This window comes from Salmo salar, chromosome 12, assembly GCF_965601325.2.
Source record: "Salmo salar chromosome 12, fSalSal1, whole genome shotgun sequence".
NCBI lineage: Eukaryota > Metazoa > Chordata > Actinopteri > Salmoniformes > Salmonidae > Salmo > Salmo salar.
Window position 1 is genome coordinate 93,582,340 of NC_138302.1, and position 14,582 is coordinate 93,596,921.

The window sequence follows — 14,582 nt, forward strand, 5'->3', positions numbered from 1 at the left end:
CTCCTCCCCCCCCCCTCACACTCATCCCTCATTCCTCCTCCCCCCACCCTTCTCCTCATCCCTCGTTCCTCCTCCCCCCCCCCTCACACTCATCCCTCGTTCCTCCTCCCCCTTCTCCCTCTGAGTCTCTTTTCTCTTCCTCCTTGACTGAACCATTCAAGCAAAACACCAGAGGATTATCACTCAGCCATTGAGAAACACACACACACACACACACACTGAACACTCACACGCTTTCACTCAACACGTTGCCTGGCCAGAAGTGTCTGTGCTCTTGGATAAGATAGTGCCTATGTTTGTTGACGGTGTATGATGTGATGATGCGAGAGCTCAGCTGAACTCAGCTGAACTAAAGCAAAGGGGCGGGAGGAGAGAAGAGTGAGAGGAGAGGAGTGGAGCCCACGTGCCTCAGAGCTGTATCTGTAGCTAGCCGTCGTGTCTCACTCTGCTAATGGAGGACTGGGGGTAAGGCTTTTGTTGTTAGAACGGAGCGGAGGGAGGTAGTCTGCCTGCGTCCTCCCTCTTTTTGGGTGCATTCATTTGCGGTCCTTTGTCTTGGCTATAGCCTAGAGTGGTTTCTCACTGGTTGATGTGCTGGTGTGTTTGAGGTTGAGGTGTCTATGTGTGTGTGTGTGTGTGTGTGTGTGTGTGTATATCTGGTTATGTGTGTTGAGATGGAGAGCCCTAATGAAATATGTGTGTTGTGATCTTCTTCATAGTGTTGCTGGGGTATGTAGAGGAGAAAAAGGGTACTTCATGTTCCTTTCCATGGTGATTTTGATGAGACAGCAAGAATGGTTTGTTACTGCTTTTGTCACCTTAGGTGTGTTAGAGTTCAACTGGACTGACTACATGTGTTCTTTTGTGTAAAACACTAGTAGGCCTAAATACATTAGAATTTTGATAAATTTCAAGTATTGATTTCTGTACATATTACAATGATTTAGGACAGGAAGAATTTAGAAATATGCTGTCTGCCAGAAAGATAGTAACGGGTGAAGAGGTGTGGGGTGGTGTTTGTGTGTATACACTACCATCTAGCCTTGTTCCCAGACAGGACTGTCCTACACTAGAACAAAAGCCTCCTCTTGATGGATTAACCAACTGTGGTGCACACCCAGCTCTCACACATTCCCCATGCAGCCGAAGCCCTTTTTGTATTTCAACCAAAGCCGTTCTGCTCACGTTTTGTCTGGAAAGAAACTGCATTTTGAAGTCTGTATTGCTCTCTTTCTCTCTCTCTCTCTCTCGTTTTCCCTCTCTCCTTCTCCCCATTGTCAAAAGTATTTTCCAGCCATTAGTTTAGGACGGCTGAGGTGACCCAAATACCCATGCAGTGCCCCCCCCCCCCACCCACCCCCACTCTAAAGCAGAGCCCTCTATTGTCTCTCCCAGGCAGCGTCACTGGGCCTTCGCCCTCGGGAATGGCTTAAAATATTTGTATTTTAATTTTGCCCTTATTTTACCATGTAAGTTGACTGAGAACACATTCTCATTTACAGCAACGACCTGGGGAATAGTCGTTGCTGTAAATGCGACATACAGGTCTTGGTTTGGTGAAGATGTGTTATTGTTACTGGGCTCGCAAGGGGTGCACTGCATCTCAGTGCAAGAGGTGTCACTGCAGTCCCTGGTTCAAATCCAGGCTGCATCACATCCGGCTGTGATTGGGAGTCCCATTGGGCGGCGCACAATTGGCCCAGCATCGTCCGGGTTTGGCCGGGGTAGGCCGTCATTGTAAATAACAATTTGTTCTTAACTGACTTGCCTAGTTAAATAAAAGGTTACATTTTAACAAATGAAAATACATTGTTATTGTTGGTAGCAGACTGCTACTGCATGGCTGATGAGGGGTTGCTGTATCGGATGTGAAAGAGACATCCAGTCGTTCTTGGAGTACAATCTGGAAGTTGTAGGCTCTACTGCCATAGGCATTACAGAATATGATATTTGCCTTGATTAAGGACTCAACCAGCAAGCCGGTGGTCTCGCTAGCCACAACACCATTAGTGGAAACCATTCTCCATACTAGCATGTTACCCTTTCTACTCAGCGCTGTGTTAATATTAGAGACAATAATGTTCACGTTTGAGCATGGATAGACTGTTATTTTGTTCTGAGACAAATCATTCCTCATGGAGTCTGAGGTGTTTTTTAATGGCAGCCCTCAGCTCACATGCTGCGTAAACAACAGGGAAATCCTTACTTACGGGCCGTTTCCAACAATGCAGAGAGAAAAACAGAACAAATATAGAAAGATAATAACACAAGAAATAAATCCACAATCAGTAACGATAACTTGGGGTACCAGGACCAGAACAGGAGGGCTTCTGTACCAGGACCAGAACAGAGGGAGGACTGCGGAACCAGGACCAGAATAGAGGGAGAGCTGTTGTACCAGGACCAGAATGGAGGGAGGGCTGTTGTACCAGGACCAGAACAGAGGGAGGGCTGTTGTACCAGAACCAGAATAGAGGGAGAGCTGTTGTACCAGGACCAGAATGGAGGGAGGGCTGCTGAACCAGGACCAGAACAGAGGGAGGACTGTTGTACCAGGACCAGAATGGAGGGAGGGCTGCAGTACCAGGACCAGAACAGAGGGAGGACTGTTGTACCAGGACCAGAACAGAGGGAGGACTGTTGTACCAGGACCAGAACAGAGGGAGGACTGTTGTACCAGGACCAGAACAGAGGGAGGACTGTTGTACCAGGACCAGAACAGAGGGAGGACTGTTGTACCAGGACCAGAACAGAGGGAGGGCTGTTGTACCAGGACCAGAACGGAGGGAAGGTTGTTGTACCAGGACCAGAATGGAGTGAGGGCTGTTGTACCAGAACGGAGGGAGGGCTGCTGTACCAGGACCAGAACAGAGGGAGGGCTGTTGTACCAGAACGGAGGGAGGGCTGCTGAACCAGGAACAGAATGTAGGGAGGGCTGTTGTACCAGGACCAGAACGGAGGGAGTGCTGTTGTACCAGAACGTAGGGAGGGCTGTTGTACCAGGAACAGAACAGAGGGAGGGCTGTAGCTTCTGCTGCTCTTCAATCATCAGTTGTCTCACATCTGTTTGGGCTGAATGACATTTGATGGCATTATGAATTAAAGGGAACTAATGTTTACACGGCTTAAGGACAACTTTAATAGTTTGTTTTCAATTCCCACAACAAATGTCTGAAATGGCCTTTTGCTGTATTTTTTGTAGTTTGGATGAAAGCAACTGACCACATTGTATTGCTATTATTAATTATTCTCTTTCTTCTCCCCTCAGTGCCTGAAGACCAAGAATCTGCTGCAGACTCCCAAAACCTCCTCACGTCCTCTCTGCCAAATCTAGGATCATGTCGGGCGCCTATGACGAGTCGGCCAGCCAGGAGGATGCCACAGACAGCTTCTGGGAGGTGAGAACAGACCATACCTGTTTGGAGATATATTAATATGTAGTCAGACATGCATCCCTTTCAGTGGAACTGGGATTTGAACCAGCAATTCCAGGTGTCCACACTTTGCTGGCACTGCGTCACCCTCTTTTGGCTTTGCAGCAGAGCTGGCAGCATAACAGGCCGCTGACTAGGGCTACTGATGTGGAGGGATTGTGTGTGTGTGCCTCAGATGGAGCGATAGCCTGCTCCTCCACATCCCCCAGGACCAAGCTCTGCTCTATGGGGGATCTGTCTTTCTGACTCTGTAATTGACTCCTGGACCACCTGAAGGCACCTCAGACTCTGGGCTCCTTTAAAAATGGCCTAAAACCTTTAGGAAGGCTTTCTGTTAGATATAGAGTAGCTGTGTTCCTTGTTGTCCTTTCCCCTTGTCAGCTGTGTACTTTGTGTCAGTCTCCATGTCTAGCTCTGTCCTTTTCTGTCTATGTCTCTTGTTTTAATTTATTTTATTGCACCTCACTGTAGCACTTTGAGACAGTTTTTCAATGAAAAGCAAGTTATAAATTCAATGTATTATTGTTATTTTTCTTATTTTAGCACCACTAGCCCCTACCATCCCGTATACTCTTGCTCTTCCCAGGCATCACGTCCCGTCCTGCAGGCTAGGGGGGAGTCCCTCTTAAGGTGGCACGACAATGATCACTCAATAGGGAGACACTGACACCATTGTTCGTGGAACGCCACATTCATAAGGTGGAATGTTTTGAATGTAATTGAAATGCCTCTCATTCTGGTACCTATGAAAGGTGGGAAACTATAAGCGTGCTGTGAAGCGGATTGATGATGGCCACCGGCTCTGCAATGACCTGATGAACTGTATACAAGAGCGAGCCAAAATCGAGAAGGCCTACAGCCAGCAGCTGACCGACTGGTCTAAGAGATGGAGACAGCTGGTGGATAAAGGTACGAGGGGAGAATGGGAGACACCCAGCAGCTCACAGTGGATTGGAAGAGTTATATTGCCATCTGTAGGAGCATGCTTTTAAAAAATAATAAACCCTTTCTAGTTTTGTCATGGAGTACAGTGAATGCAATGTGCAGGATATTCATTGAGTCATAGAGTAATACTTCCATCTGTTTCTCAAAATGCTAATGGACCTCCCCCTTCTCCCTATAACCCTGGCCCTCTTCTCCCTCTCCCTATAACCCTCTTCTCCTTCTCCCTCTAACCCTGACCCTCTTCTCCTTCTCCTTCTAACTCTGACCCTGACCCTCTTCTCCTTCTCCCTCTAACCCGGACCCTCTTCTCCCTCTAACCCTGACCCTCTTCTCCTTCTAAACCTGACCCTCTTCTCCTTCTAAACCTGACCCTCTTCTCCTTCTCCTTCTCCCTCTTTACTCTGACCCTCTTCTCCTTCTCCCTCTAACTCTGACCCTGACCCTCTTCTCCTTCTCCCTCTAACCCTGACCCTCTTTTCCTTCTCACCCTGACCCTGACCCTTTTCTCCCTCTCCCTCTAACCCTGACCCTCTTCTCCTTCTCCCTCTAACCCTGACCCTCTTCTCCTTCTCCCTCTCCCTCTAACCCTGGCCCTCTTCTCCTCCTTCTCCCTATAACCCTGACCCTCTTCTCCTTCTCCCTCTCCGTCTAACTCTGACCCTGTTCTCCTTCTCCCTCTCCCTCAGGGCCCCAGTACGGCAGTGTGGAGAGGGCCTGGGTGGCAATGATGACCGAGGCTGAGAAGGTGAGTGAGCTGCACCAGGATGTGAAGAACGGACTGCTCAACAATGACTTTGAGAAGGTGAAGAACTGGCAGAAGGACTCCTACCACAAGCAGATGATGGGAGGCTTCAAGGAAACCAAAGAGGCAGAGGAGGGCTTCAAGAAGGCCCAGAAACCATGGGCCAAGAAGCTCAAGGAGGTGAGGGGCAACCACCTGAACTACTGTACACTTGAGCATTGCCGTAGAGATCCAGACCAAATCAGAACATGCACCACGCTCTGCTATAACCTTGAAGTAGTTTGCATTCAAATGATACCTCCAAAAGTGTAAATATCCTTCAAAAATATACCATATCTTCTCTCCTCAGCTTGAGACTGCCAAGAAGACGTACCACCTGGCGTGTAAGGAGGAGAAGGTGGCATCCAGCAGAGAGGCCAACAGCAAGGCAGACACCTCAGTCACAGCCGACCAGCAGAAGAAGCTCCTGGACAAGGTGGACAAGTGCAAACAGGACTCTCAGAAAGTGAGCTATCCAGACCCCTGCTCCCCAGACCCCTACTGTCCAGACCCCTACTGCCCAGACCCCTACTGTCCAGACCCCTACTCCCCAGACCCCTACGCCCCAGGCCCCTACTGTCCAGACCCCTACTGTCCAGGCCCCTACTCCCCAGGCCCCTACTGTCCAGACCCCTACGCCCCAGACCCCTACTGTCCAGGCCCCTACTCCCCAGACCCCTACTCCCCAGGCCTCTACTGTCCAGGCCCCTACTGTCCAGGCCCCTACTGTCCAGTCCTCTACTGTCCAGACCCCTACTGTCCAGACCCCTACTGTCCAGGCCCCTACGCCCCAGGCCCCTACTGTCCAGACCCCTACTGTCCAGGCCCCTACTGTCCAGACCCCTACTGTCCAGACCCCTACTGTCCAGGCCCCTACTCCCCAGACCCCTACTCCCCAGACCCCTACTGCCCAGACCCTCCACTGCTCACCCGCCACAGCTCACCCTACTCTTCCTATGCTGGACATTTCTGCCAAGTTGTAAATAGCTCTCTAAGGTATGCAATGACTGATGACTGACATAAGTGTGTGTGGGGGGGGGGGGGGGGGGGGGGGCTCCATGCCGACCCAGGGGGCACGCCCCACAGTTTGGGAACCACTGGTAAAGTGGACTTTACTCTGCTGAGCCCACTGGGATGATGTCACAGCCTTGCTTCCCCTTGACCCACTCAAACCATTACACATGTTCAATAATACTGTCTTACAACTACTGAGAGGACCACTAATTATCATTCATCCTTGGTCAACATGAATCACCACCACTTCTCAGTAACCCCAAGCTCGTAAAGACCTTGCTATGCAGAAGCTAAAACATGTAAGAAAGAAGAAAAATAAAAGTCACTGTTAAGGTGTAAAATGTTGACATTAAAATAAACATTCTGAAAGGGCTCTGAAACATTAAAACACATTCTGATAGGGCTCTGAAACATAAAAAATGTGAACCCGCTTTGCGGGGGTCAACAGCGCCTCAGCTCTGAACTGTACAGCCTGTGTGGTTGTTTATCCCTGACATGTTATTAACATACTCTCTGTCTGATCTTCACCATGCAGGCTAAGGAGAAGTATGAGAAGGCTCTGGATGAGCTGAGGAAGTGTACGCCCCAGTACATGGAGAACATGGAGACAGTGTTTGACACGTGTCAGCAGTTTGAGGATAAGAGACTGAGCTTCCTCAGGGAGGTGCTGTTGGACATCAAACGACACCTCAACCTCACCGAGAACCAAAGGTAGGTCCATACCCACACACACCTTGGCCCACCACCTGGGCACCACCATAATGATACACTGAGTCAAGATGAATGTGTCAGAACAGAGGTGTAACTTCTCTCTATCTCTATCCGTCTTCAGTTACGCCACAGTGTACAGAGACCTGGAACGCACCATCACCTCTGCCAGTGCACAAGATGACCTGAAGTGGTTCAGCAACAACCACGGCCCTGGTATGCACATGAACTGGCCCCAGTTTGAGGTACACAACCACTTCTTCCCAGTTAGCCTTACAATGCATGTGTTTAATTGATCGTTTTCAACTCATGGAATTAATTTCAATTCACTTCCTCCATTGACTGAATGGGAAAAACTAGGAATTGACTTGTAACTGTGGCTTGCTCCCCGTCTTCCTTCCTTCCTTCCTTCCTTCCTTCCTTCCTTCCTTCCTTCCTTCCTTCCTTCCTTCCTTCCTTCCTTCCTTCCTTCCTTCCTTCCTTCCTTCCCTTCCTTCCTTCCTTCCTTCCTTCCTTCCTTCCTTCCAGGAGTACAATCCAGAGCTCACTCACATGATCAGCAAACGAGAGAAGTCGAAGAAAGGGGCAGACGGTATAATGCTGACTAGCGTGACAGCAGCACCGAACCATGTGGCAGCACCGGACCATGTGGCAGCACCGGCTGGAGACAGGGGCAGGTTGGTCTCACAGACAGGGGCAGGTTGGTCTCACAGACAGGGGCAGGTTGGTCTCACAGACAGGGGCAGGTTGGTCTCACAGACAGGGGCAGGTTGGTCTCACAGACAGTGCAGGTTGGCCTCACAGACAGGGGCAGGTTGGCCTCACAGACAGGGGCAGGTTGGCCTCACAGACAGGGGCAGGTTGGTCTCACAGACAGGGGCAGGTTGGTCTCACAGACAGGGGCAGGTTGGTCTCACAGACAGGGGCAGGTTGGTCTCACAGACGGGCAGGTTGGTCTCACAGACAGGGGCAGGTTGGTCTCACAGACAGGGGCAGGTTGGTCTCACAGATAGGGGCAGGTTGGCCTCACAGACAGGGGCAGGTTGGCCTCACAGACAGGGGCAGGTTGGTCTCACAGACAGGGGCAGGTTGGTCTCACAGACAGACAGGGGCAGGTTGGTCTCACAGACAGGGGCAGGTTGGTCTCACAGACAGGGGCAGGTTGGTCTCACAGACAGGGGCAGGTTGGTCTCACAGACAGGGGCAGGTTGGTCTCACAGACAGGGGCAGGTTGGTCTCACAGACAGGGGCAGGTTGGTCTCACAGACAGGGGCAGGTTGGTCTCACAGACAGGGCAGGTTGGCCTCACAGACAGGGGCAGGTTGGCCTCACAGACAGGGGCAGGTTGGCCTCACAGACAGGGGCAGGTTGGTCTCACAGACAGGGGCAGGTTGGTCTCACAGACAGGGGCAGGTTGGCCTCACAGACAGGGGCAGGTTGGCCTCACAGACAGGGGCAGGTTGGTCTCTCTACCACCACGGTTACCTTCTGTAGTAGAACAAACATGCCTTTCTAACATGTAGAGTCACTGTGAGTGTCGTCACAGAGACCATTTTCATGTTTTATCAATACTAACAGCAGAATGTATCTATTTTTACGATGTCAGGGGTGTAATAGGCATTGTGCAATAGTAAGTAAGTAAGTAAGCCTTGTCCGATGTGTAGTGTGGAAGAGGTTAAATAGTAAGTAAGCCTTGTCCGATGTGTAGTGTGTAAGGTGTTAAATAGTAAGTAAGCCTTGTCCGATGTGTAGTGTGTAAGGGGTTAAATAGTAAGTAAGCCTTGTCCGATGTGTGGTGTGTAAGGGGTTAAATAGTAAATATGCCTTGTCCGAGCCAGAACAGCCCATAGGTGCAATAGGCAATGTATGAATTCTGTGTATGAGATGTTATATCTGTTTTCATACAGATGACATCAGTTGTTTGCTCAATACTATTTCCTCTTGTATTGGGGGCTAGAACGTTTATCTTATCTAATGTCCCGGAGGTGGCAGCAAGGATTCATGTTGATATAAAGTTAACAGTTCATAAATACGAAGCATGCGATGTTATTGCAAACTACAGTATCAATATGATGTCGATTAGGGCAGCCCCCCGCACCTCTCTGATGGGGTTAAATGCAGAATATTTAGGTTGAGTGCATTCAGTTGTTCAACTGACCAGGTATCCCCTTTCCCTTTCCAATAACTTGTTGTGAAATGTCACAGTTGTGTTTGGTAATATCTCCACAAAGGCTGTTTAGTGGCCAGAAGATGATGTCACCCAGTTGTTTTAGTATTATTATGTTATTATAGCAGAACAGAGAAGTGGGGCATATTCTGTTGCATGTTTTCTCGTGCTGGGTTGACATGAATAAAGAGATCAGCTCATAAAAGTGAAACATCCAGTTTTTGTCTCCAATTCACTCAGCCATTTCTCCTCTGTGCTGGTCACATGACAACCATGTTGATGGATAGTGTTCCTAGTTACTGGAGGAAGCTTGTGGTGAAACTGTTCTGCAACCGAACAATGATGATGATGATGGTCTATGATGTTGAAACATCTCCTGTCCACAGTGTGAGCAGCTCTGATAAGAACCAGGCCTACTCCTCCCAGGACCAGTCGGCAGAGTGGTCAGACGATGAGCAGGCCGCGCCAAACTCCGGCTCAGACACCAATGAGGGTGGGGCCAACCCCTTTGAGGAGTCAGCGAAGGGTGTACGGGTGAGGGCGCTGTACGACTACGACGGGCAGGAACAGGACGAACTCACCTTTAAAGCAGGTGAGCATCCCAACGAGAACTAACAACTCTATTTGGTTGTGATTCTGTGTTTGTCATGTGTCTTTTGAAAATGTTATGCCAAAAAATCTATTTCCCATTTGGGACAATAACGTTACTAATACTGCTACTACAACTACTACTACTACTTGTGAACCTTTTAGAAACGGAATCTGTTGATTGGGTACCACAAGAAAGACACTAAATTGTGCACTGAACTTTTCAATTATATTTGTTTTGATATATATGATTTAAAATCAATCATCTAACTAACTCGCAGTAGGATAAAAGGTTTCCAAACATAAAAATCAGTTTTTTTGTCTCATTACCTTTTTCATCCCAAAAAGAAAACAAACAATAGCAACACCCACGGCCCTGGCATGCATATGAACTGGCATCAGTTTGAGGTACAGTTTGCAAAAAGTTAACATACACACCTCAAATTTAACCCAGATTTCAACCAAAAATCAACAACAGAGTTTCAAGGTTTGGTTGATTTCAAATTGAATTCATGTTTGTTGATAACTCAATCAAATATCAATCAAAATTGTATGTCGATCTGATGTCTCCCTCTCTCCTTCCCTCTCCCTCTCTCTCTCCATCTCTCGCTCTCTCTATCCCTCCCGCTCTCTCTCCCTCGCTCTCTCTCTCTCCCTCGCTCTCTCCCTCGCTCTGTCTCTCCCTCGCTCTCCATCTCTCGCTCCGTCCTTTCTCACAGGAGACGAGCTAACTAAACTAGAAGACGAGGATGAGCAGGGCTGGTGTAAAGGCCTGTTGGACAGTGGCAAGTTGGGTTTATATCCTGCTAATTACGTAGAGCCCATCTAGTTGGGTTTATATCCTGCTAATTACGTAGAGCCCATTTTGTTGGGCTTATATCCTGCTAATTACGTAGAGCCCATCTAGTTGCTTGGGTCACCCAGACTGAACCGTCCAATCATACTGCACATTGCCAGAGACTTCAAAGCAACGCTTCCCTGTTCCCCCTCTCTGCCTGACCAACCAACACACTGACTGAGCAGTCTTTATTTAAACACTCCCCTAGGACCCACATCAGAGAAACACAGCACCAACATAATCAACACATATCAGCTACAACACTGGGATTGTTACCACAGTCAAACCATGGCAGTATGTGTGTACCAACAACACCACAACTCCTACGAGCGCAGGAAACATATTCTGCCGTGTTCTATTCCAATGTTGTGCTGTGATTATGTTGACATTTTCCTGGCAGTATGTAAGTATGTTCCCTCGTAACACTAGTGATATGGCATAGTCAATGGTGCCTGCATAGCCAGAATAAGCTACGCACTGTGCATTGTAAATATTAGCATTTTTTTTTTTTGCAATCTGGATGCTATGCGAAACTGTACAGTCCTGTTTTTTTTTTTTTTGCATCTGTCATTCCATGTAAGGTTTTAAATATGCTGTACAGTACAACAGATTCTCACTGTTTTTCTATCTTTTCTATGTGAGTTGCTCCTGTTTTGAGTGTTATGCAGTGTTTGGTGTTTTCCCCCTGAAGTCCCCCTGAGCAACAGCAGCAGCATGTCCTACTGGATCACAATAATGACATTTAGCTGCAAGATCCTTGACAAATCACTGTCGAGCGGAGCAGAGCAGTACTACACTGTTGAGCCTTGTTCAGTAAAACGGTATACAACAGTGTTTCTCTACCCACCGTTGTACCAGGGACTGGTAAGATATGGTTCCTTGGATGACTGTTTATGTTGAAAACCTGCTCTCAAGATCAGATGAAATCGGTGTCAGTCAGATAACCATCTGATGGACCACTCAGCAATGTCCCAGGGACCGGTGCCCGCCGGACCATGGATCCTGGGAATGAGAAACACTGGTATAGAATACATGCTTTCCCCAAGGCAGCATTGAGTGTACTTGTAGTACCTCTGACCATGTCCCTCATGTGTCTGTAATTTCCTGACCCCACTGCTTTCTGGACTCATCACTTCTAGTACCTCTGACCATGTGTTGGGTTTAGGTGTGAGAGCATGTGAACAACACCCCCTTCCTTTTTTCTGGCTACATGTTTACAGCAGTGGCTTTTTCGAAGGGTCAGGGTTCAAACATTAATTAGCCTACGTGGGCCTCCACAAAGGTTCAGCACAAATACAAAATTGATCCAACACCACCCTACTCCATCAATGGTGAAACGGGAATAGGCTTGTCATCATAAATGGACTGTCGGTGACCAAATTAAAGGAGACAAAGACATTTGGGAATATGAGCGAATTCTGGGAATTTGCTGTATGGATGATCACATTTACAGTAACAACCCAACGAGAGCACCACTTCCCCATGGGAGATACTAGATCCTGTCTCCTCTGGCTCAACACTGTAACCATAACAACTGTTTTTGTTGCCATGGCTTCAGTTTATTATACGACTTCTATGTCCTGTCTTTTTTATGAATGTCACCTTTACTGTGTCCCAGCTGTCTCCACCTTGCTATCTCTTATCTAACAGTCATTGCATGCTCGATCACCATAAATAAGCATTGAATTCTACTGTGAGATTACTGTACAAATTGACCAAACTTTGTTTATGTTTTTATCCTGTCAGTTGAATCCTAAACATAATCTTATGAAATCTGATGCCAATGATTTTGGTCACTTAACTGGCAAAATTTAGACAAATCAGTATATTCAATGTTTTTTAACATCTCCAAATAATTGGGAGAATTTGAATCTATACAACACACAATCCTGTTAAATCTTAATCCTTGTATTTTGAGCTAGTGAATCAAACAGAATCTTCAGCAGAGATTATACTTGTAATATGTATGACTGTTATATGACACAGCTGTAGTGTTTGTTTCCTTAGCAACCCTGGGAGGTAGTGAAGGCTATAATACCCTGACTGCTCTCTCAACACAAGAGGTGTGTACTCTTACTGACATGGGGACAAAGAGCTACAGTACAAAGTGCACTGCAAAAAAAGGCAGAAAGCGGAGCCTCCACTGAAATATTGATGAGGAAACTGAATTTTCTGCTGCTAGAAGTTTATTCTGGAGATCTGGGATATATGGCTGTCGGGGGAAATTTTGGGACTGCACACATCCGATTGTGGGATAAAACACTTTAACCATCAGCTCTCAAAATGAGTGTTGTGGCAGCGCAAGCTCTGAAACGCAAGCCTAGCTAACTCCGTGAATGCTTTACCTGAGCCACCACTCATACTCACAACACACACTCTAACAGGGAGAGAAAGAGAGCATGCATATTTAACGATGCATTTACCTTGTATTTTACCTCATTTTGCGTACTGTATGTAGGGGAACCAGTGGTCGGACATGTGGGAAAGCCCTAGTGGTCTAGAAGTCTGTCTGTTTAGAATAATAGCTATTTACTCTACCAACTGTAGTGCCCGTTCATCTGCATACAACAAAATAAAATGCTTCATCAAAACATTGATATGACTATTGTGATGATGAGAGGTACATGCATTCTGTGGATAGAGGGGTGGTATACATCTATAAAAAAATGTTTCCCCGGTGCTGGATCCAAGAGGATAACGTAAAACAAAAAAGTAAATCTGCACCCTGGTATGATGCTCCAAAAATATGCACTCTGTGGACATGTAAACGTACACTCTTAGAAAAAAAGGTTATGCGGTTGTCCCCATAGGTGAACCCTTTTTGGTTCCATGTAGAACCCTTTTGGGTTCCAGTTAGAACTGTTTTGGAAAGGGTTCTACATGGAAACCCCAAATATTCTACCCGGAACCAAAAGTTTCTTCAAAGGGTTATTCTATGGGGACAGTCGAAGAACCGTTTTTGGTTCTAGATGGCAATTTTTTTCTAAGAGTGTAGTGTCCATTTAAGTATACTCTAGACCCGGGGTATTCAACGCCTACCCTACTAGGTCCGGAGCCTGCTGGTTTTGTGTTCTACCTGATAATTAAATGCACACATCTGGTATCCCAGGTCTAAATCAGTCCCTAATTAGAGGGGGACAATGAAAAAAATGCAGTGGAACTGGCTTCAGGTCCCGAGTTGAGTTTGAGGGCTCTAGTCTATGTGGAGGACCCCATTTAATATGGAACCGGCGTTAAAACACTTTACTTAAAGCCTGGAGATATAGCACTCTACAGCTTATCATTGTCATATATGAGCCTTTATAACGTCTTATGACAAGTCTAATCATTGTTATACCTGCAGGTAGTAAGTAAAGTGTTACCCAACTCACCACTAGAGGTCATCAGTAAACTTCAGCTCCTACCAGAGTATGTGAGTCGTGCGGACCTGGAACCGGAGCTTGTCAAGATTGGAACTTGGAGCAAGATTCCCAAAAGCTGGAGCTTCGGCCTTCTCGCACACTCCAATTTCGCTCCAGTAGCGCTCACTCCACGAGATCAGGGCATGCCCGCTCCAGCATGCATTTGTAGTCTACTAGTATGCTGCTAATAGTCCCTTGCTTTAGCTACTGTCATGGAATTCGCTAAATGTTTTCATAAAAAAAAAAAAAAACGATAAAAAGCACAGGTGCCAAATCAAGGTGACTTACAAATATGAGGACCAAGAGCAAGAGAGGGAGTGTGGTGATGTAGTGGCCACTGTTATGTGTAAAGCTTGGATACCACCTGCTGGTATGGTACTAAACTGTTAGGTTATAGACCGGATGCCATTGTTCTACCCGCGGGATATGGCAGTTGTTACACGCTGGCTACATGAAACATCCACAACTAAAGAATCACTGTGGAATCTGAAAAGATGGTGATGGTGTACGTACTACTGTCACGATTCCTACCGAAGGTAGCTCCCCTTCCTGCTCGGGTGGTGCTCGGCGGTCGTCGTCACTGGCCTACTAGCTGCCACTGATTCCTTTCCCCCTTTCTGTCTCACCTGTTTTGCTGATTAGTTGGGTTATTTTAGCCAGTAGGCCCGCCTGCTCTATGTGCGGGATTGTTTGTGTGTGGCTACTA

General features: G+C 47.3%; 1 protein-coding gene across 4 annotated transcripts in view; it reads left to right on the forward strand.

The window, feature by feature from the left end:
• The window catches only part of LOC106566012 (protein kinase C and casein kinase substrate in neurons protein 1), a 32,060-nt gene extending 18,990 nt beyond the window's left edge, over positions 1-13,070 (forward strand). For 2 of the 4 annotated variants that reach the window (XM_014133780.2, XM_014133782.3), the window contains 9 exons: positions 3,269-3,398; positions 4,187-4,343; positions 5,066-5,301; positions 5,471-5,626; positions 6,710-6,885; positions 7,007-7,127; positions 7,411-7,559; positions 9,436-9,641; positions 10,357-13,070. In XM_014133780.2, coding sequence (XP_013989255.1) covers positions 3,339-3,398; positions 4,187-4,343; positions 5,066-5,301; positions 5,471-5,626; positions 6,710-6,885; positions 7,007-7,127; positions 7,411-7,559; positions 9,436-9,641; positions 10,357-10,466 — 1,371 coding nt within the window. In that variant the 5' untranslated portion in view covers positions 3,269-3,338 and the 3' untranslated portion in view covers positions 10,467-13,070. Of the gene's footprint in view, positions 1-206; positions 466-3,268; positions 3,399-4,186; positions 4,344-5,065; positions 5,302-5,470; positions 5,627-6,709; positions 6,886-7,006; positions 7,128-7,410; positions 7,560-9,435; positions 9,642-9,985; positions 10,046-10,356 lie in introns of those variants that run through there. The other 2 variants (XM_045691896.2, XM_014133781.2) reach the window with 2 other exon arrangements.
• Positions 13,071-14,582: the final 1,512 nt, after the last annotated feature.